Source organism: Zeus faber (genome assembly GCF_960531495.2).
Source record: "Zeus faber genome assembly, chromosome: 17".
Classification (NCBI taxonomy): Eukaryota; Metazoa; Chordata; class Actinopteri; order Zeiformes; family Zeidae; genus Zeus; species Zeus faber.
Window position 1 is genome coordinate 9356274 of NC_137204.1, and position 24726 is coordinate 9380999.

The 24726-nt window shown below is 43.0% G+C and overlaps 3 protein-coding genes across 15 annotated transcripts in view; 1 reads left to right on the forward strand and 2 right to left on the reverse strand.

Moving 5' to 3' along the window:
• The window catches only part of camk2b2 (calcium/calmodulin-dependent protein kinase (CaM kinase) II beta 2), a gene marked incomplete at both ends in the record, with an annotated part of 21843 nt that extends 17094 nt beyond the window's left edge, over window positions 1-4749 (reverse strand). For all 13 annotated transcript variants that reach the window (XM_080018094.1, XM_080018088.1, XM_080018085.1 and 10 more), the window contains 5 exons: window positions 1589-1654; window positions 2210-2264; window positions 2476-2535; window positions 3192-3286; window positions 4688-4749. In XM_080018094.1, coding sequence (XP_079874220.1) covers window positions 1589-1654; window positions 2210-2264; window positions 2476-2535; window positions 3192-3286; window positions 4688-4749 — 338 coding nt within the window. The remainder of the gene's footprint in view (window positions 1-1588; window positions 1655-2209; window positions 2265-2475; window positions 2536-3191; window positions 3287-4687) is intronic.
• A 3536-nt stretch (window positions 4750-8285) lies between these two features.
• Window positions 8286-15001, reverse strand: nudcd3 (NudC domain containing 3). The gene is made up of 6 exons (XM_080018018.1): window positions 14663-15001; window positions 13727-14049; window positions 13039-13171; window positions 12184-12327; window positions 11051-11239; window positions 8286-8767 (listed from the first exon to the last, which is right to left on the reverse strand). Exons 1-6 carry the CDS (start codon window positions 14858-14860, stop codon window positions 8657-8659), a joined length of 1098 nt encoding a protein of 365 aa, XP_079874144.1. The 5' UTR covers window positions 14861-15001; the 3' UTR covers window positions 8286-8656.
• A 4568-nt stretch (window positions 15002-19569) lies between these two features.
• On the forward strand, window positions 19570-24641 carry mrps24 (mitochondrial ribosomal protein S24). Its single transcript, XM_080017468.1, has 4 exons — window positions 19570-19850; window positions 21738-21815; window positions 21936-22047; window positions 23391-24641. The coding sequence occupies exons 1-4, from the start codon at window positions 19809-19811 to the stop codon at window positions 23672-23674; spliced, it is 516 nt and encodes a 171-aa protein (XP_079873594.1). The 5' UTR covers window positions 19570-19808; the 3' UTR covers window positions 23675-24641.
• The last annotated feature ends 85 nt before the right edge of the window (window positions 24642-24726 follow it).

The window sequence follows — 24726 nt, forward strand, 5'->3', positions numbered from 1 at the left end:
ATGAGGGGATAATGCATGACTCAACACTTTGACTTATAAACAGAAGAGAAAAATACAACAACAAGAGGGATCTTGCGTGCCAGTTTCGTTTGCTTTTGGGACCTAATTTATACCTGGACATATAGGAGAATCAGTAGTGTAATGAGAAGCAGCTGCACTGCGAAGTGATATAAGAAGACCCTGCCATACTCTAGAGTCTAAACCCTGGTTCACACCGATTGCGTATCCGCATTCCACAGTCCGATCACCTCCCTCTTAGTGGCCATCTAGATTTCGAGTCACAAAGCATGTCAGGGAAAATTGGAGAGCTTGTTTTTTTCCTATACAACTGCAGGTAGTTTTTATGAGCTGGACATTTACTATTTTACATGAATGAGAGTTCAAAAAAAGTCCCTTTATATTGTGTAGGGTCAGACCGAAACTTGTCGCACGAGTTGAAAACTTTTAACGCATCCCGGAGCATCGACATTCCGAAATTACGAGGTTTGGTTTTCAAACAAAAATTACGACTCTCCACAGAAATTAATGGACTAACGGTTTGTTCTTGTTGTTTGCCGTATTCAGTGTAAAGTAAGCTTACGTAAGATAACATCAGCCTGTGATTTACCACAAGGTTGTTTTTGTTATTATCAACATCAAGCAATATCCAAGAGAAGATCAAAGCGGATAATAAAGAAAAACAATTAATAAACAACACGGGCACATATTGCCGATGCACTGACAATGGCGATGTATGTAATTTATTTTGTGTATACTTTATTAATCCCTCTGTGGGAAATGAGTTCTCTGCATTTGAACCATCCCAGTACCTTACGTATCTGGGAGCAGTGGGGACCGACCAACTCCAGATCTTGCCTGATGGCTTTGCTCAGGGGCATTGGCAGGAGCGTCTAACCCCAACCCTATCTCTAATGTGCAGGTGAACACGGGGAGAACATGCCTTGCCTGATATGACAAAGACAGTACGTGTACATCATGGGATGGGGCAATGGCTAGAAAATCACAGTCTCAGAAATACAATTTAAAAAGATTCTCCCGTTTGAAGTTCCCTTGAATATTAAAAACAAAAAATGTAAATTAGTCATTGAAGACCATTACTACCCTGTTATTAATCAATTTACTTCCAAAGACCAAATGTACAGAAGCATTATCAACGCTTGAGTGTCGAAGCTATCTGTTTACATACCGTAAGCACTATGTGGAAGACAATACACTCGGGGCTCTCAGCCTGGTTTATACTATACTATGATGCCAGCCATCTTTACTTCGTTTTTGCATTCAAACACACATTCATTCACATTTGACCGCCTATTTGATGTATATATAGGCCATCCATCATTTACAATAATGATTTATTTGACGAGAAAGTGCACAGGTATTTTTTTTCCGCCATGTGGTTATGTTTCATCGTTATGTGCATGTCCCAACGACAATTCGGCTTTCCTTTGCACGCTTCGGAAAATAGGCCAGGAGGACTGTGGATGCGGAGGAGGAGGAGGAGGGGGGGGGGGCAAGAGAAGGAGGTTGTGGTGGTGGTGGTGGTTATGGCGTATACAGGGACGGATATGGGAATTTGTCTCATAGTTACCTGGCGTCCGCTTCACTATAGTATTCTCGAGCCACAATATCCTCAAACAACTCTCCGCCCGTAACCCTGAAAATTGCAGATGCATCAGTTAAAAAATAATAAAAACACAATGTGCACTCACACACATTCCTGCAGTGAGGACACACACGCACACACACACACACCCACACACACACACACACACACACACACACACAGAAAGACGCAGGAGGGGGAAGTCCTCATCAGGGGAAACCCTGGCTGCAGGATTCTCTCTGCCTGGGTTGCTATGGAAACTGACTCCTTTGCGAGGAGGCTGTGTGTGAGTGTGTGTATGTATGTATGTGTGTGTGTGTGTGTGTGTGTGTGTGTGTGTGTGTGTGTGTGTGTGTGTGTGTGTGTGTGTGCGTGCGTGCGTGCGTGCGTGCGTGCGTGCGTGCGTGTGTGTGTGCATGTGTGGGTGGGTGGGTGTGTGCCTGTCAGGAAGCCAGAATGCAGCGGGGCCGCAAAGGAGGTTGGAGCGTTATGTAATCGAGGAAGCGATGGAGAAGGCAAGAGAGACTATGGAGGATGGAGGATGGATGATGGAGCGGAAGAAAGGAAGAGGAAAGGAGGAGGAGGAGAGGGAACGGAGAAACTCACAGGTCAAATAAGAGATAGTGGAAGCCCTCCTCCGAAATGCTGTCATGGAGACGAACTTGAAAGAAGAAATATAAGAGAGAGAGCGAGAGAGAGGAGAGAGAGAGAGAGATATTAAGATTGCCATGGCCAGAGCGACACAAAACAAATAAGTTAAAAAAGACAAAGAAAATAAACAAATTTTTGTTAAGAAAGAGTAGAAGGAAATCAACGACACGACGACACAAAGAAATATAGATTTTAATTTTTACAAAGCCAGCCCGTCTTACCAATGTTTGAGTGCTTTAGCAATCTGCAAATTCTGGCCTCCCTCTCCAACTTCTGGTGGTCTACAGGACAACGGGAAAAAAAGCAATTCTCATTATCATCAATTATCATTACTAATTAATGGTCTAAAATAATAAAAGTGGATATTTGATGTGTGAGATGGAGAAGGAGCAGTTGCAAGGACCTACAACCCTGGTTGCCCCTTTAACAACTACTGCAGAGAGACAAGACCTGAGGGGAGGGGAGGGGGTTCCTTCCTATGGAAAACACCATAGGCTGTACCACGGTCCTTGAGATATATTGTTCTTTCGAACCATCCCGGCCGACCGTAGACTTAGAGGGGTTGGCACGGGTTCGACTGCACATCCTGCTGAGTCACTTGATCAAATGGAACTCTCTTTCTCACTCTGTCTCTCTCCAGCGCATAAATGGCTGATTTGTGGCGGCCCTACACTGGTGGAGTGGCTCAAAAATATGATCCGACCAACTCCCTAAATTGGAGAATCTCCATTCTCCGCCCTGGGCTCTAGGTTTTTGAAAAGCCTTTACCAAAGGCTTATCATGGTGGTATCTTCAGATCGACAGACGGATCTTCTCACGTTCATCCCCACGCCCTCCTTTAAGCATTTGCCTTCACACGCCAAAAAATCCAACGCTTGCTAAACACGGCCCTTGGTCTTGCTTTTCACATAGTCAAATTTTGGGCAATTCCTCTCACCTCTTGCCGAGAGCTTCTTGGTGTTGATGATTTTGGCCGCGTACTCCTGGCCAATGCAGAGTTTGACACAGCGGCGCACCACTGAAAAGGCTCCCCTGGGACACAACAAAAAAAAAAAAAACACAGGAGACACAGCAAGAGGGACACGGGTTTAGCTGTCACATCAGCTTGGTCAGCATCCCCGCTGTCAGTGACCTTACAGTAACTCCCCTTAACGTTGCCCTGCATGGACTCCACCCTGACGAATTCCAAACCAGAAGCCATTTTTCTCTCTTCCTGTGTACCCCTCTTTTTTGGTCCATACAATCAACATGAATAACCGATTGGATTGCTGTGGGATGGGGAAGGTATAGGGAGGAAAACTCGGACGGTCCTGTCAGTGGGACCTCAAGGTCACAAAAACACCTCGTACTTAATGCCAGATTATAGCTTTAATGGGAAATGGATGAGCGCCTTGCCTCTTTTTGCTTTCTCTCCATTTCTCAGACATGTGCTGACTTCCTAAAACACTGCTCTACCTCTATACCATTCAAACTCCCGACTGCACTCTCTCACTCTCTCTCCCTCTCTCTCCCGCTCTCTCTCTCCCGCTCTCTCTCTTATGCACACCCGTAGAAAATGAACAGTTACTGTTATTACACCGCTGAGACTCCACTTTAACTTTTATTGTCTCTGATTCACCTCTTATGTTTATGTTTCTCTGTGAAAGTAAAAAAAAAAAGAAAAAGAATCACAGTGTTCTTGAGGGTTTTAAAATAAATGGAAACCACTGCTGCAAAGAGTGGTCCTTTCTGCCCACGCAGCAACCAGTGGCGGGCTACGAAGCTGTAAGGTGCTCGGGACGACATTTAAGGCTTTCTGGGCGATCTCCTCTCTGGAGGAATTCCACTGAAACCCAATAGCATCCCCACCCCCGCCATCCTCCATCCTATGTCGTTTACCAGCATCAGCAGCATCAGATCAACCATAGCAGGTATTCCTCCTTCCTCAGATGTTTTGTATAATGAAGGGCAAACAATAATAAAAATAATAATAATAATAATAATAATAATAAATAGATGAATAGACAAATAAATAAATACATTATTAATAATAATAATAATAATAATAATAATAATAATAATAATAATAACAATAATAATGAGCAGAAACCCTGACACCTCTGCTCTGGACCTTAATTTAAATGTAACCCCCATGAGCCCCATCACTGGATGATGGACACAGAGGAGCATCGAGGACATCTGCACCTCACCCAAAGGATTCCCAGAAGCCTGGCTGTGTTCAGTGTTCAATGGCATCAACATTTAACATCAACACAAGTTGTTCAAGAGCGGCTCTTGATCATGGAATGAAAGCTGTGATGTGTTGAAGGATGAAGGAGTTCATCCATCATCCATACTATTGCAGATCCCCCCCCCCCCCCCCCCCCCCCGCCCCCTGCCCCCGTTTCCTACATCATCCGAAACGAGAAGAAGAAGAATAATACAACGACTTACTTCCCAAGTTCTTCATAGAGCTGATATTCGTCCGTAAAACGTGTGCAAGTAGTCGTTGCCATTTTCCTCGGGTCGATTTTGGTGGCAACCAACCTTCCCCCGAATATAGATGGTCTTGCAGCGGAGGAGAGGAACCTCAATCTCCGCCCACCTCCTCCAACTCCTCCCGGCGATGCACGCTCCTCCGGCAGCCAGGGGACCTTGAACAACAACGGAGACACACTGGAGATCCTGGTCTTGTGACGTAACGTGACGGTTCATGGCCATCTATTCAGGACGGGGAAAAGATGTGTACGTACATGTCATGAAGAGATGGGCGAAGATGCTGGAACTTACTATGCTGTGTATACACGATATATGCGTCTCTGCTGTTCAATGAATATGTTTTTGGGGTTGTTGGTTTTTTTTGGAGGTAATTTTATTTTTCCTCCGTTTTATTGTTTATTTTGTTATTATTTTTCTGTTTTTATTCGGTTGTACTTTTTGTTGGTCGTCATTAGATTGAGTGTTTATTGTCCTATTTTATAGCGTACAGTCAGCCGTTAGGTTTTATTGTATATTTTCACATTTCCCATAGATTGCCGTTTCCTTCTTTTATTTTTATTCCAATGCTATATTATTATTATTATTATTATTATTATTATTATTATTATTATCGCCTATTTATATGTAAGATGTTGCTGACACGCCAATTTCCCGGATGATTGGCGAACGAAAGGCATAATTAAAGCACGCATCCAGACGAGTCCCCGGTGCCGACCTGTCGTCTGCTTCCACGTTGACGTGCGAACCTTCGCTCCTAATTTCAGATCGACGCCCCTGAGGCGCCGAGCGCGGATGTCAGTCGTTACGGCCCAATTCCACCAATGACGGACTGGCTGCGAGTCACGTGATCACACTGGACGCGCTCAAACCCTTTCCCGCCCTCGCGGGTGGCGTGACAGGAACCTTCGTTTAAAGCAATGGGTTTTAAAAACCCCAAATCTCAAAAGAAAAGATTTTTTTTTTGATTAATTAATATTATTATTATTATTATTATTATTATTATTATTATTATTATTGTAAATATAGCTGCAGGCAGCAATACACAGGGTCCGATTTAGTCGCGTTGGGTAGGTATTCGTTTTCCAAGGTTCCATGACCTTCCAAAACACATTGTTTTACGTCAACGCCAATTCCAAATTTACCAATTATTCAGTGTCGAATGTTAGACCGGTTGAACATATTTGAATCAAAGGTTAAAAAAAAAAAAAAAAAAGTGTTTGTTTGTTTGTTTGTTTGTTTGTTGCGAAATAGAGCGGAGTGGTCATTTTTGGAGGAGTCACGACAACACGTCAGATACTTGTTTTACTGAACGGTTCGGCAAAACAGTCGGGAAGTCAAGTTATTCACCTTCATGTTCCGTTTTTACGACTTGTTCAACTTCGGTAATATTAGTCACCGTCCTCCAAAGGTTCTCAAAACTTCGGCTCGGTTGTCCGACTGCGCGTCGCAAACGCTCTGCAGACCAAAGGGCGCAAGCCGATGGACGCCAATGACTTCACCGACACAAAGCTTGGAACCTATACTGTATAACGGGGGGGGGGGGGGGGGGGCGATGACGTCACAAAGCGCCCCGCTACTGAAACGAATCAAATTGCGCCAATACCAACGTTCGAGTTCCCACGGAACGTAGCATCAGTCTGTATCAGCATTATCGGCATTACTACTAAAACGAGTTACATTTTCTGAGTTTCCGATGAACGCAACGTGACGTAAGAAGTACGTGAACGCGGAGCATTACTCCTACAACGACACGCGTGTTCTTTACCGCTTTATCCTCAGAGTTAGATGGTGGCTGTTTCGTACCTGTATTCCACCGGGTCCTGCCTCACGGTGTCCGTGGATGTGAAATCACTCCGTGTGGAGGTTCCCAACAACACGACTCCACGCAACCGGTTCGAGACACTGCATGTCCCCCCCAGAGACGTTTGGTCAGTTGTTTCGACATTTGGGACTCGAATCAAATGGACGCGATTCTGACCCGGCGATCTGGAGCGCCAAACAAACTCCATGTGTGAGGACACAAACACGGAATGCTTTTTACTCTTTTCGACCACTACAGCCTGGATGTTATGGCAGGCTCGGGTGACGCAAGATAAGGGGGCGCGCGGCACCGGGTTGGATGCGAAAACAGAATCCGTTTATTGACAAGAAGGGCATAAACAATCAAATGAAAAGTCCCGCTGAGTTCAAGCAGGTAAGGCGACACACACACACACACACACACACACATTTTGCGATGGGAGTCCACTCCGCGCACCTCGCACGGCGCTGACGCGCGTTCGTAGCCGCAGCCTGCACATATATGTCAAATTGGATGATGACGTCACGAGGCGTCCTACTCAACCGACCGTAAGTTTTAGAACCTTGGCGCGTGGGCGATGCGCAAACGCTTGACTACGTCCGGTGAAATTTGAAAAGAAAAATAATGAAAATCTGATTGACAATAATTATATTATTGTTATTCAGATTTTGAACCCCATGGATGGAACCCCAATAATATTAAGTAATAATAATAATAATTATTATTATTATAACAATAACAGTTAAAGGGAAACAGCATGGGCAGGCGAATAATATTTCACAAGTTTAGCAATCAAACACCATCTAAAGTCATGTGTCAAATGAAGAAAAAAATAGTTTAAAAAATATGATCCAGGTGTGACTGCAATTGTTCAAGTGTTCGTTCATTTGCACTGTACTTCTGTTGTGCTTCATACTGGTGTTACTTGAAAATACTATTGTTGAGAAACGTATCAGAAATGTATATGCGGTACTTCATACTTGCGTTATTTCTGAGGATGTAAAGCCATCTAAGATGAATATTTTGTACTCTGCAAACCAGTGGACGTTATGAACTGTTTGTCATAGTGTAAAACTGATACAATTAACCCTTCCTCACAAGTATTCTCAGACCACATTTGAGAATTCCTCTATGAGGTTTGTCAATTTCAGTCATGTCTGTCTTGACACTACATGCAAATGTCAGACTGTACATGGCTACCATCAGGCTCGCTTAATAAATGCCCAATTCCTAAGAAAATAAGTTGACTTGTTCAAATTGCCAGACTGTTGTGCAACCACCTAATTGCTGCTCATATTTTATTTTGATATTCATCAGGAAGATTTTGAGGAAACACTACTCAGCCGTATGTGAGATTATTGCTACTAATTATTGCAAGTGCAGACTTAATAGACGAGAGACGGACTACATTTTTTTTGGCGACTTGGCTTGCATAAGTGATGGAAGAACAGGAAACAAAACACTCCTCCAAACACACAATCGCCATATATATGTTCTACAAAACCTTAGTTTATTAACATTAGTTTTCCAGACATTCAAGGGAAAACGATACACCAGTGGTATCCCACCCCCAGTGGAGCGCTGAGGAATTGAAAGGGGGCGTGAGAAAATTAAAGAAATTAAATGAAGTAGGCTTTTATATATTGTGAGGCTTAATACATATCAAAAGACCTACTTTTTTGTTAAGTGGCATTTTCAGTGGCTAATTGAAAATAATTCAATTTGTTCATTCTTTTTTTATTTTTTCATGGGGGGGGGGGGGGGGGGGGGACTTTCAGGGGAAAACGGCAAGAAATAAAATAAAACTATAGGGGGAACACAAATATCGCATAGAATCAGTCAGTGGGACAGTTTTAAAAAGGCAGGCACTGGAGTTAAACAGCAAAACAGTAAAAGAACAGGCATACTTTTCTTCTTTTTAATGTAAATAGCAACCTCCTTCACACCTTCTCTACCTGTTGACCGCTCTGCAGGTAAGTCTGTATAACTGACCCTATCTGTCGGACACCGCTCCCATAAAATGTTGTATTTTTTTTTTTTTTGTCTCCCGTCGCACGATCCGACGCAGTCCTGTGATCGTTTGTAAAAAATAAATACAGCCGCCGTTTTTGGTGTGGTCGGTGTTAGAACTGCACGGCGCTGGGCTGAATGTCGAACATGGAGGGGTCGAACTGCTGCCCCCTGAACGGCGACCCTTCGGCATCCCATCCCTTCTTCAACATCTCATGCACCTTCTGCGGAGGCAAGACAAGACAGATTCAAACAGGCCATAACAATAAGGAAACAGAATCAAAATAGAGAAAATAAGTGGCAATACACACAAAACCTCAAAGTTGAAAAACTGGCAATGTCCATAAACCTAAACAATAACTAAGAAAATGTACCTGAAGATAAACAAAAGATTAAATATAAACCTAGAAATTGGCAAAAAACAACAACAATAAAATAAAAAGTAAACAGACATGTCTATGTATGATAAACACAGAAGTTAACAAGACCAATGGAAAAGTGTAAAGATATACAATAAATCTAACAATCAACAGTAAAGTCAAGTAAAATAAAATATGGAATATACAATAAACCTGTTGATTACCAATAAATATAAACATAAAAGTAGCAAAAACATAAAAAACTGACCTGGCAACGGGCAATGTACTATAGATAAACCTAAACCTAAGAAGTAAACCATAAAAAAACCTCACAATAAACCTGAAAAACCAACCTAAAGATAAACAATAACGATTTGGTAATGAATAATAAACCTAATGATATGTATTAAACATAAACCCAAAATAAGCCTAAATTTAAAAAAAAACATAAAAAATAAAAAAAAATAAAAAAGGAGAAAAGAATAAGAGAAGACACAATTAACAAAAAATAAACCTTGCAGTAGACACTATCAGACCTGCCAACCTTGGGAAAATATTTTGAGCACCACAATAGTGTAACAGGTAGTCTCCGTGGTGTTTTCAGTTACTGCAGCTAAATGACTCCATCAGTTATTCACATCGAAGCCGCCTCATACTGACGCTAATTACATTGTACGCGAGCAACTATGGCTAACTATATACAGTATACCCAACATGTTTACCAACTAGACAGAACAGATTGTTATTCTCTTGGCCGATTCCTGAATAAGTCTGATCTTCTGATTCCGATTTCTGATCTGCTGTACATCAATGACAAATACATCATGTGATCTGATCACACTCATGTGATTGGACAGCTACACATACGAAAACGGCTTCAATTTTCAGTGACCACAATAGTTAGATTGCTGATTTTATTTTTGTTCATTGTTCACTATGGAACAATAATAGAACACGATACTTGAACATGTCCCTGATTGACAATAAAACGGAATATGGGACTGTCACCAAGTTTCAGTATAATTCAACCTGTAATTCTCACTGAATTTTAGTAGGACAACATATGACTAACATGGAAATGTCCAGTTCAAACTTCAAGTGCAAATATACATTTATATTATATTTATATGTTATTTCGCAAATAAATTGCGATCATTACAAAAAATAAACAAATTAAATTGCCGACCCTCCTCACTGTCGTTCACAAGAAGTCCCCCTTCCCTCACCGTGCGTTAAACGAAGTGAATCACATTAAACAACTTGTTGTACTGAGGGAGTCGTCAAGAACCGAGTCTCAAAGAGTCAAACTTTTTATCACAAGCAGAGCTCCACTCTGACAGCCGTAGAAACGCAGTCTGCACAATGTTAGAATATTGTCAGGCGATAAATAAATAATTTATACAATCTACTTCCCTTACCTTGAAGTACCCCCGAACAGCCAACATTTTCTTTCTTTAGCTCTCTTTTTTAAGCGTCAACTACACAACTACGTTACATTACATTGCATTTTTACAAGTACATGAGCACAGTATCTTTGTATAAATTTAACCGGCACAGAATCTGAAATTATATCCGCCACTGATCGGCCGGTAAAAACCGGGCAAATCTGGTCATGGCCGATCAATCGGTGTAATCTCACGTTTTATATGTTAAATTACAGTCAAATTTTTTTGCTTTATTATAACGCTCCCGCTTTCCCCTTTTACCTCAGAAATGCAGCGTTACACCTCGATGGATAATAAAGTACCACTCAGTGCACTGCGTATCAGAGGATGTTGAGTGAGAGGGAGGGGATACAGAACCACAGATCATAGCATCTGGTCCAATCCGAGGGATGTAGTTTAAATACCCAATAAATGTATGGTATTGTTTTGTATTGATTGATTGATCTATTTAATTAAAATCCAATATATTTTTGTTATTGCATAGTTTCAGCTGGCATTTCGAACCTGCGTATTTTGACAAAGAGTTGCGTAGTTGGTACACAAAATGTGCCAAGGTGGGTAGGTCTGTATTCAATTGGAAAAATAAACCTAAAAATGGAGGCAGATGATCCACTGTGGCGACCCCTAACGAGAGCAGCCGCAAGAAGAAACCTAAAAACAAACCCCCCGAAAAAAAAAAAAAAAAAGAACCCATCAAGCTCACCATTTCATGGCTCTGCGGCTTCCCCTGTAGTTTCTGATGGTAGTCGAAGGTGAGCCTGTCCAGGACAGCGTGCTCCTCGTCGTCGACCGTCGCCATGGAGCGCTCGCGGTTGATCTGGTTGATATCGATTTGCTCCTCGCCCTTCAGCACAGCGTTCCACCAGATCTCCCCGCATTTATTTAACGATAGCTTCAAAAAGACAACACAAAGCAACGGATGAGCTGCAGTAGCGCAGGGGTTCCTAACCAAGTTTTGCTCACAACCACAATTTTAGGTCTAAAAGCGTGCGTAACCCCAGCTATTTCAAATATCGATATTTCTTTGCTATAGGATACATTTCTAATGGCGGATGATTTAAAAGATTTAAATATGACGGAAGATTTCGTATACAATCACTACACGCCAGAATCACAGAGTCCATCAAACAATACGTTGGCACTGGCGTCGTTTGAACTCACCGTGTCTAATGAGATGGTTGCATTTGTGCTGCATTAATCGCATGACATTGGTGCGCCGAATCGCAATTCTTAAATTTACTCAAACCTGCCGCTAAAGAAATACTTTTCTATTTAAAAAGCAGTAAATTGAGCTATAGCCATACTATGATTTGATTATTGAGAGCAGGAGCACAAAATAATCTTCATAAAAATGTATTTCATGGAATTTTCACCATAAACCTTTTCATTAACACTGAGCGAGTTATTAAGACAAACAAGCCTGTTTACACTAAATGCAATATTAAAAACATAGAAACAATTACATATTTTATTTTTGCTGCAGAGCGCCTGACATCTCTGGGGGCCCAATTAGGAAGCCCTTGGATATAAAGCGAAGTCTGTAACATGGTATTTCCCATTGAAGCGTTGTAAAGCATATAATTTGATTATCGTCAGAGTTACCGCACTTTGAACACTAACTGTTACTAACTAACTCTTGGTGCTGTGCCGCCTGCAGCAGTGCTTTCTGGGTGAAGCAGCAGCCGCACTGCTTGTGAGGCCTGGACATTGGGTACTGAGACCTGGTAAACAGGCCCCGGGGCTTAATTATTAAAGACCTGGTATTGATGATTTCCAACGTTAACGGTACTGTAAACGGTATTAGAGAAATTAGGAAAATTCGCTTGGAGTACGTACGACTACGCAGAGTCCAGGCTCCAGGCTCCAGAGGGAGTTCTCGGTGTTGATCTTGTGCATGAGTTCTCCGGTCATGAGCACTTTCTCTTCTCCGCCCTCTCTCAGACACACGTGCACGGTGTTCGTCTGCAGGCTGACAAACACCTGATGACAGCCAACAGAAAAAAAATGAAGGGGAAAAAAAAAATAATAATAATAATAATTATCCCATAAAACAGCAGTGATTTTGAAGGGGACCTATTGTGAAAAACTCACATTTTCAGTGCTTATGCACATACATTTGGGTCTCAGATGGACCTACGAACACACACTCTGAAATAAGACAACCCAGTCAGTTTTTGTGAGCTGTCAGTTTCAGAAAACATGTGCTGAAACAAGTCGTTCAGATTTGCGATCCCCCTCCTACGTCACTTGGTGCCTCAGTAGAAGTAGAACCGCCCCCCATCTGAGTAACTTCCTGGCTGGATAATAACAAGCGCCACTGGGAAGTGCTCTGTTGGCTTACAGACCAGCACGTATCTTGTAAAAGAGGAATTAATACTATTTTTTTAATACTTGCATTTCCATCGTCTGCAGTAGCTTCACGGACAGAAGAAACTGCAGACGATGGGAATTGACAAGTACGTAAGACTAAAAATACAACGGAGCCTGGAGTAAAGCTCAAACCCCATTGGCTCACAGAACTAGGGGCCTCAGGAGGGTAGCTTCTGCCACTTAAACAGAGCGTCAGGAACACGATGGCTTTAGAGGCATGTCAGAGAATAGCTCATTAACTTGTTGAAAAGGAGCATAATAGGTTCGCTTTAAGGGGAAGCAAAACACTGAGTGAACGCTAGATTTTATTTTATTTTTTACCTGTCTACCTTTGACAACCGTTTTCGGAACAAATACACGGACTTCCACGTCCGAGTAGTCCTGAGACCAGCTGTAGTTCTCCCTCACTGCTCCGTTGTAACTGTCAGGATCGGCCTGCCGCTGTTCCTGACTCCTGAGATGGATGACGTACACAAACATATGTATTAAAATACAACATTTATACAACAACCAGAAGCGTGGATTTGTGCAATAAGTCCACGCTTCCTATTGAAGCCACTGTTACTGTTCCGCAAAGCATTTCTCTACTTTTGCGAGAGATGTCTATTCTTTTTCAACTGCCATGGCTACGCAGCCTTTTCATTGGAAACGCAAGATAAAACTTCATAGAAATGTTTTTGTGAAGAGGGCAATCAATCAAGGTGTCCAGGCGGAAAACAACCCCCCGGGATGGCTGTGTCCCTTTTTGTTACGAACTTCTCAATTCGCACCAGGTAGTGTTGGGTCGTTAGCCAACAATCCGATTCTTTTGAACGTAGGAATGAAGGGAACTGAGCCCGCTGGGTGATGAGCTGTTGTTTTTTGTTTTTTTTGGTCAAGTTTTTCAGTTTTATGTTGCGTTTGTTGAAGATTCCGTCGCCTGCCACTAACTATAGTACACGTTTTATTTTTTAAGTTATTGTGAAACATTTCTTCTCGCCACACGCACGCCATGTGACTGACTACTCACGCTTTTGCCGAGTTGCCGCCGGCCGCCTCAGCCGCGCCGCTCTGAGGCAGGGGGGCGGGTCCGCTTCCAGGAGGGTGAGGACCGGAGGCTGCAGAGTCGGTGGACTCTGCGACCCCTGATGGACAGCTGTCGACTGCGGCTCCTTCTGTGTTCTGCTGCTGCTGTTGTTGTTGTTGTTGTAGTACTGAGCCGTCCTGTGGCTCAGACTTGATTTCCAGTTCCTGCACTGGGGGAGGAGCAGTGGCAGCCTCCCCTCTCTGCTGCACCTCTTTCAGGCGCCTCTCTCTGTCCTGGTCCGCCATCCGTTCGAAGCACTTAAAGGTCTGAAAAGTCAAAAGATTTTTATCACACACACACACACACACACTTTAACTTATCCTGTGAGTCAAATAGCTTACTGTGTATTAGTTATACATGCAATTTTGGTTGTTTTTTTAGGAAGTTTGGCAATTTTTTAATTATTTTTTCAAACTGTTGAGCTTTATATGACAATCATTCAGAAATGCACCATTCTTTACCTAGATTCCAGATTGTGATACACAATATCACAAGACCCAAGGTGTAGTTTTCTCCTTTCATTCGTGATCCAGATGTATGTAGCGCCCAATAAAAATAGATTAATCCATTTTGTAGGGTGACCGTTAGATTAGGTCTTGTTACGTCAAAATAAATACATCATAATAATAATAACTACAGGGCTATTTTTCCCCAAAGACGCTTAGATGTGTACCCATAACTTATCCTGTGCGTAGAATAGCATTTGTATATTTTGATATATCTCACTATTTCTGCCTTATATTTTCGGCTATTTGTGTATATTTGGCGATTAAAATGTATTTTCCTTTCACTTCTTATTCTATTTCATTTGTTTTTGCAGACAGCAGCACGTCCAGTTGGGGCGCTAGCTTGAAAGCTACACGCCGGACACGGAGTCACCTTAAGGACCATCCTCTCTGCGACGCCGGCGGGGAATCCGATGTGGTCGTCGGGGCGGGTCAGCAGGCGGTAGAAGTCCGTCTTGCGGTACAGGAAGCCGAAGTAGACCTGCAGGAAGTCTTGGACGTTGCCGACGTGCTGCAGGATGCCCAGCAGCGCGTTGTCGTACATCTCGGTCATCTCCAGGGGCGACGCCATTGCAGAGGTCGGCGGGTTGAACGAATTCAGATCCACTCGTACGCGACTCCCAGCCGAGCGGAGACGGGCACCAGGCGCTGATCCGGGCTCCTTTCGCCCTGTGACGCGCACTGTTTGCGACGCTCCGCTGGGGCCTTCGTATCGAATTACGGACGCCACGTGATTGTGACGTCACCGGGACACGGGAACCGGAAGTCCTCTTCTTCTTCTTCTTTTATTTTATTTTATTTTTTTTATTCTTTCCTCCGTTTAATGGCAGAAGTGGCAGCCAGCATTACCGCCGCCTGCTACGGCGGAGTGTGGCCCCGAGTTATCTACCCTAAACCACCCAAATAAAATACCATAAAAAAATAAACCGTTATTTCACTGAACACCCAATTATTTTGATCAGCCCAGTTTCTTTTCAATGATGGAACAGACTCCCTAAGCGATGGCAAATACTTTTTTAGACGCTACCTATGAGAAGAAGAAGAAGAAGAAGAAGAAACAGTCTTTATTTGTCACGCAACACACCACACTACAACACATGCTTTGGATGGTGGCCGGTGAAATGGATCCTCTGCATTTGACCCATCCTGGCTTGTCCTTCCTCCGGGGGCACAGCCAGGAGCAGTGGGCAGCGTACGTGGACGCGCCCGGGGACCTGGTAACAAGTGTCCATCGCTGGTCAGACGATGATGTGTGCATGTTTTTGGTGGGGGTCCTTACTGACGTTAGGTGGAGGAAACCCCATGTGAGCACGGGGAGAACATGCAAACTCCACACAGAAAGGCTCCTATTTGGGAGACAACCCGCCGGAGCACGGTGCCAACAGCACCCCAGGCGGGAATCGAACCCAGGACCTTCTTGCTGTGAGGCAGCAGTGCAATGCAAGGAAACCTCTTGTTATCACAAGGAGTGGAATGTTCTGGAAATAGTTGGTTGAGTGGCTCAAAAACAGTGTGATATTATTATTATTATTATTATTATTATTATTATTATTATTATTATTAATAATAATAATAATAATAATAATAATAATAATAATAATAATAGCCTAGCAGGAGAAATAGGTTTCCATGTACCTGCATGACATTTTTTTATGCAACTTTTAATTTCATTTTGGACAACATTTTTTCTTTAAGATCCTAATGGTGTCTAGTTAAGAATTTCTCATGTTGCCAAGGTCATGGGGCCCATGGGGGTTCGTTTAGTGTCCATCTTGAATTGATGTCCATGCGAGTGGCATAAAATGCAGGTTTACATAACTCCTGAACTAGACAACATAAAAAGACAAATAAACCCAAGGTTATTAAATGGATTTACAAATTGGCATGATCAGGATTTTGGAATGATGGGCCGTCGGAACAATGGCATGACACCACTGCTACTTACACATTTCCAATATCAATTGTCACCACTTGGTCACCATTTTCTGTATCTTGCTGAGAGCAATAGCAGAAGGGAGGTCTGCAGCGCTGGTGCCGAACCACATCTGCATGAGCCCAGTACCCTGAATCGATAAGACCCTAACCCTTACTCTGGGAAAGATGCCAGCTGGAGCCGGCCCAGATCAAGAAGAGTGAGGAGGCAGTCCACTGCAACAGCGCTGAGAGAGTTTCATCAACCCTTTCAAAATGACGGACAGTCACTCCCTTGTGGTCGAGGTTGATGTCCTCCGTGCTGAGGCTGTTGGCAAGGCTGCCAAGGAGGCGTTCATCCGAGACCAGCTTCAGGGTGGGTGTGAGACAAACGTCTTCAACCCTGTTAAGAAGCAGAAGCTGCTGACGATGGAGCCCTGCAACCGTCAAGCACGGTCAAGCACACATCCTCAGAGGGAAAGGTAAAGTAATTTATATGTTCGATGCTTTGATTTATTAATTTGCACAATATCCTACCAGAATCACCTGTTTAGCTTAATGCTCTGGTGCATTGGTTCGACTATACTATGCTTATCCTTGTGTTGCAGTTCATCCAGTACCAGGATCAGAGCGACCTGGCCTTCCAGCTGCTCGTAAGGTCACAGGTCCGGGAGAAACCACTTGATCTTGATGAGCTGATGTACTACTCCCTCTCACCTGTCCCTCACTTCTTGGACACTCCTGATGGGTTATTTGCCAAGACCAACAAAGCCACCATGCTACACTTCCTCTTGGATGACAAGACAGATGAAATACCCTACCCCAAGGATGCCATCTTCATCCAAGAGAGGAACACCCTCTTTCATGCCCTCACAAACCTGCCTCATACAATTGGAGCAATCTTCCTGCGGGTGCTGGACCGGATGATGGCCACTGACTCCTACCAGCCTGACTCCATCAAGGCGCGGAAGAGGCCGAGGCTTCTCTGAGAAGTTCATAGTGGCCACCAGGACTTTAAGCTCTTACTGGGCAACGAGGAGAGCAAGCAGCAGCTCTGCCAGTTGGTTCTCAAGGTCTGGGGGGTGTGAGCAGCATCCGGGGAGCATCCCGGCTGGCAAAGTGCGAGACAGCTACCTTCATCGTGGCGGGAACAGCTCATCGGCTAATGTCATCAGATGGAGAAGTAAGTTGATTGATCCATACGCAGTGATGTAATTCCCCATTCTTTTTTTGTGTTCTGACTACTCTGTAGTTTCCATGTAACCATATAAAGGCATGTAGAATGAGTACATTAGAGGGACAGCTCAGGTTGGACGGTTTGGTGGAAAAGTGAGAGAGGCAGGTTGAGATGGTTTGGACACGTGTGTAGGAGAGATGAGAGTTACATTGGGAGAAGGACGCTGAGGATGGAGCTGCCAGGCAAGAGGGAAAGAGGAAGGTCAAAGAGAAGGTTTATGGATGTGGCGAGGGAGGACATGCAGCGGTTGGTGTAAGGAAGGAAGATGCACAGAACAGAAGGTATTGGAGGCAGATGATCCGCTGTGGCGAACCCTAACGGGAGCAACCAGAGAAAGAGAAGACGATTTAGTCCCATATCCAGTGCCAACTTGTGTGACCTCACAAAAAGGATATTCTCTGTGCTTACGTGCAGGTGCGCACCATGTCCCCTGGAATTTTCCGAACGTGATGATCTTTGTTGAACGTCAAACTTGTGTCACAAAGCAATGCTCGGCTTTAACGCTATCGTACAGTTTTGTGACATATGCCAGTAAAGGTCACCACAGAGACTATACAACCAGCCAGCCCCAGAGATCCCAGGCCCAGGGCTCTTTCCATGTTCAGTGCATCGGGGCTAAGGGGGTGCATAGGGGCTCTCCATGAAAAGACCCCTTGTGCATGTTCTCAAAACTTTGTACCAGTACTTAATAAATGGGTATCCTTTAACCACTGTCTTTGTCTCCTCACTCCAGCTGTCCAGTCCTAACTTACTAACCATCACCAGGAAACTTCAATCAGGTCTTGTGTTAGAAGATTGTTTGCTAAGAATATAAGCTACCATGCATTGGAGTGTTTTGAGGTGACTGAGATCCATGGCCTTCAGTCAGACCATGGGGAGACAGACCGGGGCAGTGCTCAAGCTGGTCCTCAAGTAGCAGTAGTATCACTCTGCATCACGCTGACGCCATCAACCTCGTCAATTACCTTGACACTGGCACGGGCAGGCACCTTCAACCGGTAAATATCACGTAGCTGGCCACCTCTCTTGGGCAGTAGTACTGCAGCACCCTGCTCAGCTACTATGTATTCAGTGGTGAGGACTGTACCAGTGCCTTTAAGGGCAAGGTGGCACCGCTCAAAAAGCTCCAGAAGTATCCCAAATTTCAAAAGGCTTTCAGGTTGGTTGATAGATTTCTTGATATTTTGGCACGTGATAAATATTGAATAGAATTGCTTTCAATCTATGTCAGTTAGAGTGACTGCCATCCATTTAATAAACTTGAAATTAATATGGGAGAATAAACTACTTTAATTTGGCTATTGCCGGAAACTATTGCGACTATTGAGCATAAAATGTGTTATTTGCCTGTTTTTCACCAATAAAGAGGTTGGACCAGCTCACTGACCAAGGTTGTACCATGTCACTGACCTTTCCATTCCATTCCTGGTGTCAAAATTATATGAAAAAGTGGGTTATTTTGTCTTTGTATATTGTCTGGTTCAGGAGTTATGAAAACCTGTGTTTTCCTCCCTCCAATATACCTCATATATAACAGACAAATAAAGAACAGAAATATATAGGACAGAACACTAATAGAAGAAGAGTAGAAAGGATATCCACAAGTTGAAAGAGGGAACCATTGAACTACTGGGTCACACCACAGATCCTCCCCATCCAGACCATTTCCAAAAACCTTTTCTAAATAAAAACCTATAAATGCATAAAATGCTACAACCTCTGACCCACTCATACGTTGTCGCTTTGTCGTTGCCTCGTCTCACATTTATTCCCCAAACATTGATGGGGAAATGTTTTTATAATGCCTTCATACTGTCTGCGTTCATTGCAACAACTCAACATGCACTCAGATAGACAGACGACTCAGAAGACATTTAAACGTTTTATTGAAGGATGGCATATTGACATGGGTTATAACCATAGCCATTTGTTGCAGCACTTCAATGATTGAATGTGGATATCAGCAGATAAAAATTAAAAAGATGAAGCCTTACTGTGCACATATGAGATATAAACTATGATGAAGAAGAAAACAACAAGGGTCAGGGTTAGGAAGAGGCATTGTGACCGTTACAGGCCACCGGGTGTCGCTGTGTTCTCCGCTTTCAAGCCGGAAGAGCCCGGAAGCTTTGTAAGGCTTCGTCCGCCCCCCACATCCGGTTGGTCCAGGTCGAGAAAGTTCCGTGTGAAAATACCATTGCATTAAAAGCTTCCCTTTCAAAACAATAACGTCAAAGGGAGAAAAAAAATACATAATTCTATTTCAAGAGACTATTATATTGGCGATAAAGGCGCCACATTTTAAATGTAAGGCGATAAAAAACAAACAAAAACATTTCCTTTAAACTAGCTACTGAAATCAACAAAAAAAATGGCGGCGTCCTTGAACAGCACTCGGTGTGTGACGTTACTGGTAAGAAATGGACTTCTATTCTATAGATGGGTTTGGAAACAGTTAAACGTGTTGCTTAACGTAATGTAATGTTAACGTAAAACGTAACGTAATATTTAACACGCTTTATGAATGTACACTATAGAGCTGTATTCGAAATAAAAGCCGACGATGTATTGTCAACTTCGCAGTCAGCTAGTATTAGCACATGTAAGCGTATACATACATACATACATACATACACACACCGATCAGCCATAATATTGAAACCACCTGTCTAACATTGTGGAGGTCTCCCTCATGCCGTAAAAACAGCACTGACCCGTCAAGGCATGGACTCCACAAGACCTCTGAAGGTGTCCTGTGGTATCTGGCACCAAGACGTTAGCAGCAGATCCTGTAAGTCCTCTTAAGTTGTGAGGTGGGGCCCCCCATGGATGGGGCTTGTTGTTCCACCACATCCCACAGATGCTCGATCGCATTGGGATCTGGGGAATTTGGAGGCCAAGTCAACACCTTGAACTCTCTGTCGTGTTCCTCAAACCATTCCTGAACAATTTTTTCAGTGTGTCAGGGCGCATTATCCTACTAAAAAAAGGCCACTGCCATCCGGAAATACCGTTGACATGAAGGGGTGTACTTGGTCTGCAACAAGGTTTAGGTAGGTGGTATTTGTCATGGTAACATCCGCATGAATGCCAGCACCCAAGGATTTCCAGCGGAACTTTGCCCCGAGCTTCACACTGCTTCCACCGACTTGCCTTCTTACAATAGTGCATTCTGGGGCCATCTCTTCCCCAGCAAAACAATTCACACCCACATGATGTCAAAGAAAACGTGATTCATCTGACCAGGCCACCTTCTTCCATTGCTCCATGATCCAGTTATGACACTCACATGCCCATTGTAAGAGCTTTCCACGGTGGACAGGTGTCAGCATGGGCACTCTGACTGGTCTGTGACTACACAGCCCCATATGCAGCAAGCTGCTAAGCACTGTTCTGACACCTTTCTATCATAGCCAGCATTAACCTTTAAAGTAAGTTAAATCGGACCAGACTTCGCTCCCCACACGCATCAATGAGCCTAGGGTGCTCATGACACCGGTTCACGAGTTGTCCTTCCTTGGATCACTTTTGGTAGGTACTGACCACTGCATACCAGGAACACCCCACAAGACCTGTCGTTTTGGAGATTCTCTGACCCAGTGGTCTAGCCATCACAATTTGTCCCTTGTCAAAGTCGCTCAAATCCTTACTCTTGCCCATTTTTCCTGCTTCCAACACATCAGCTTCAAAAACTCACTCTTCATTTTCCGTCTAATATTTCCCACCCCTTGACAGGTGCCATTGGAACTAGATGAGCAATGTTATTCGCCGTACCTGTCAGTGTTTTTTTTGTTGTGGCTGATCAGTATATACAGTGTATATACTGTATATATAGCATATGTTTCTGTTGTGTGAAATATCCTGAGTGGTGTTTTTTTTAGACATATAGATTGATTATTGATAGATCCTGTATTCATCACCAGAGGGAAATTAGTGTCAGCAAAAGCTAACATAAGAAGGCAACAATAATAAAGCAATGGAATAATAAATATATAAAAAATTAACAGCAATAAATTGAACAGTGTGGAAATATACAGTGCAATAGAACCTATTGGTTGACTGTACACAATAAAATTTTATACACTAAACCTAATGATAAACAACAAAATATATCCTAAAAATAACAGAATAAAAAAACCTGTCATAAACTTAATTAAATGTCTCTTTTCCATTTCCATATATGCTCCATATATGCTTTATGCGCGGTAAAAACCTGAGAGTTGATGTATGTTAGATTTTCTTGCGAGTGTATTCTGTGCGAGTGTAATGGTTGGTGTGATGTCTGATGTTTCTTTATCAGAGCTCTTTGGTGGGGCTGGGCCCTTTAGCCCCCAGCGTCTTCAGCCGAGCTCTCCATGTCACCTCAGTGCAGTGCAAGGTACTACCTGCTCAACCCACTCACCGTGGAGTTCTCCACAAATGCATCTTCTGAATAATATATGAATTATGTCTGTTCACCGTTGGTTTTCTCACATCTGTCTTGTTTCTTTAACTTCAGAACCGAGCGGCTCGGATCCGTGTGGGAAAAGGAGACAGACCCGTGACTTATGAGCAGGCGCTGCATCCTCATGACATTAGCCACCGGAAGGGATGGCTGTCCCAGCACACCAGTGAGTTCCCCCCCCATGCTTTCATACTCATGCTATGGGCACACAACATGACTTTCAAAGTCGTCAGATCGCTGTACTGTTTACACTTCATAACTTTCTGTCTTTTGATTGGGCATCTTGAAGTCCTTGTGGTTTCATAGTACTTGACTGATCGGCAACAGGGGGTCAAACATTACAAGATCTTTAAACCGAACAGATATTAAACCTGCTTGATATCCTGTCAGTGTTTGCAAGCCATTGGCGAGTGCCTGGTGAGCAGTCGCATTGCATTGTAAGCCGTTCACACCACAGGCTCATTGCTGGTCGGTACGTGGCACAGTGCATTGCACTGCTACCTTACAGCAAGAAGGTCCTAGGTTCGATTCCCACCTGTGGCGCTGTTGGCACTGTGCTCTGGTGGGTTATCTCTCGATTAGGGGTCTTTCTGTGTGGAGTTTGCATGTTCCCTCCTTGACATGAGGTTTCTTCCATGTAACATCAGAAAGGATCCCACCAAAAACATGCAGGGCTTTGCTCTGCGATCTCCAAAAACCTGTTGGCAAGTGGAAAATCAGGCCAGAATCATGTAGACTGTTACTTTTCAGGGTTCTTAGTGGGTCTTTGGGGTGCTTGACTTTTGTCCTTAGAAATTTTAAGTACTGGAATACCTGGAAAATAGTCCCTCTTTGTGCTGAAGTCCTTGTGAAAAAAAAAACAGACCATGGAAAACATGCGATATTCCCCCTGGTTTTTGTTATTGTAATTGAAACGTAATAAAAACATTGCCACAATCCCTTTTACGACAGATTATGTCAGGGAAAAATATATAATTTCAAGAGACTGTTTATAATATTGGCAATAAAAGCATCACATTTTAATTCACGTAACATTTTTTTTTATTCATATATGAATAAAAAAAAATCCTTTCCACTTAATATAATTAAATTTAATCCAGCATGGTTGGAAATCAACACTTATTAAAGTAGATGACAATGAGATTAATGACAAGTATGCAATAGATATACTCATAAATAATAGACAATGAGACAAATTCATAAAGATCACATTAAAAAAAGTTTTTCTGGAAGTCCTTGATAATGAAAACCATAGTGCTTGAAAAAGCACTTGAAAGTCCTTGAATTTTATTTTGTAATGCCAGAATGCACCCTGTTTCAAAAGTTCAATTTCAGTGCCATTTAGTGTACAGAATTGGGGAATGGTAGCACTTTGGGTGTCTTGTGAATAAAACACATTTTGTATTTGTATCAGCATTTAAAAGACAGGGTGAGCCGCATTAGTGCTAATATATTTTCCCCAATTGCCAACTGATTTTCTTTGGTTTTCTTTGTTCTTTCTTTTTGCAGGTAATTTACAGGGAGCGGAAGGCGCCGCTGAGCGAACCATCGAGGATGTGTTCATCAGACGCTTCGTCTTCGGGACCTTCCACGGCTGCCTCGCCAACGAACTGGTCATCAAGAGGCGTGGCAACCTGCTGGTGGTCTGCGCCCTAATGCTGCAGAAACTGCCCCCGCAGAAGTTTTACTTCTTGATCGGTTACTCGGAATCGCTGCTCTCTCACTTCTACAAATGCCCCGTGAAGTTAGAAATCCAGACTCTGCAGGATAAGGTGGTGTACAAATACCTCTGAATCCACGTGGGTTGTCCCAACAAAAGAAACATTGCACTCATGAATGTCGTGTCAATAAACAAGTCACTTTCCTTCCAAAATATTTGTTATTCGTCTAAAACCAACTTATTAGACAAATATTTAATTGAGAGATTTTATTGAGAAAAAGTTAACATTTTGATTATTGGACTTATCAGGTTGAGTGATATATATTAATTACCTTATCCTAAACAGTGTTATAAATCTGTCTTTCAATTTCTAATACTTCCAATGATTTCACAGAATGACGTTATTTTGTGTGTGTGTGTGCGCCGTCTGTTTAAATCTTGATCCCATTTCCCTCCAAAAATGGGAAAATAAAACATAATTTGGGACATCAAGCCCCTTAATGGAGTGAAATATGACGATATTTGGAGTAAAACCAAAAAACAAACAAACAATTGAGCCTTGTTAAATCAATTTTCTACTGTTCTCTGTGCATTAACCGTTAATTTCATACATGGGGGGAGAAGTGCACACACCGGAAGAACATTAAATCTCCATATTAGACAGTGGGCTAAGACTTAGAGTTTATACAACCTCTTCCTTGGGCTGCTCCCGTTAGGGGTCGCCACAGCGGATCATCTGCCTCCAATACCTTCTGTTCTGCGCATCGTCCTCCCTTACACCAACCGCCTGCATGTCCTCCCTCACCACATCCATAAAGCTTCTCTTTGGCCTTCCTCTTTCCCTCTTGCCTGGCAGCTCCATCCTCAGCGTCCTTCTCCCAATGTAACTCTCATCTGTCCTACACACGTGTCCAAACCATCTCAATCTCACCTCTCCCGCTTTTTAACCAAGCTGTCCAGTACAAGTTCATTCCTAATCCTGTCCATCCTTGTCACTTCCAATGAAAATCTCAACATCCAGAGTTTATACAACTACAAAAATACTTTGAACTGAATTATTCCCAGAGCAAACTGTTTTACTGACTGCAGCAAACAAACAAACAAAAAAAAACCAATAACCTAGGGTTCCAGCCCAGGATTTTTAGACTGTTGTCTTTTCCCTTCTTGATTGAAGGGCAAGTAGAT

Bases quoted from the DNA above. Each gene is read 5' to 3' on its own strand.
- nudcd3 (XM_080018018.1), bottom strand. From the start codon at position 14,860: ATGGCGTCGCCCCTGGAGATGACCGAGATGTACGACAACGCGCTGCTG. The intron at 14,050-14,662 runs GTGACTCCGTGT...TTGACTTTTCAG, and splicing joins CAGAGAGGATGGTCCTTAAG to ACCTTTAAGTGCTTCGAACG. The intron at 11,240-12,183 runs GTACGTACTCCA...GTCTTTTTGAAG, and splicing joins AGCCTGGACTCTGCGTAGTC to CTATCGTTAAATAAATGCGG.
- mrps24 (XM_080017468.1), top strand. From the start codon at position 19,809: ATGGCGGCGTCCTTGAACAGCACTCGGTGTGTGACGTTACTG. The intron at 21,816-21,935 runs GTACTACCTGCT...CTTTAACTTCAG, and splicing joins TCACCTCAGTGCAGTGCAAG to AACCGAGCGGCTCGGATCCG. The intron at 22,048-23,390 runs GTGAGTTCCCCC...TTCTTTTTGCAG, and splicing joins ATGGCTGTCCCAGCACACCA to GTAATTTACAGGGAGCGGAA.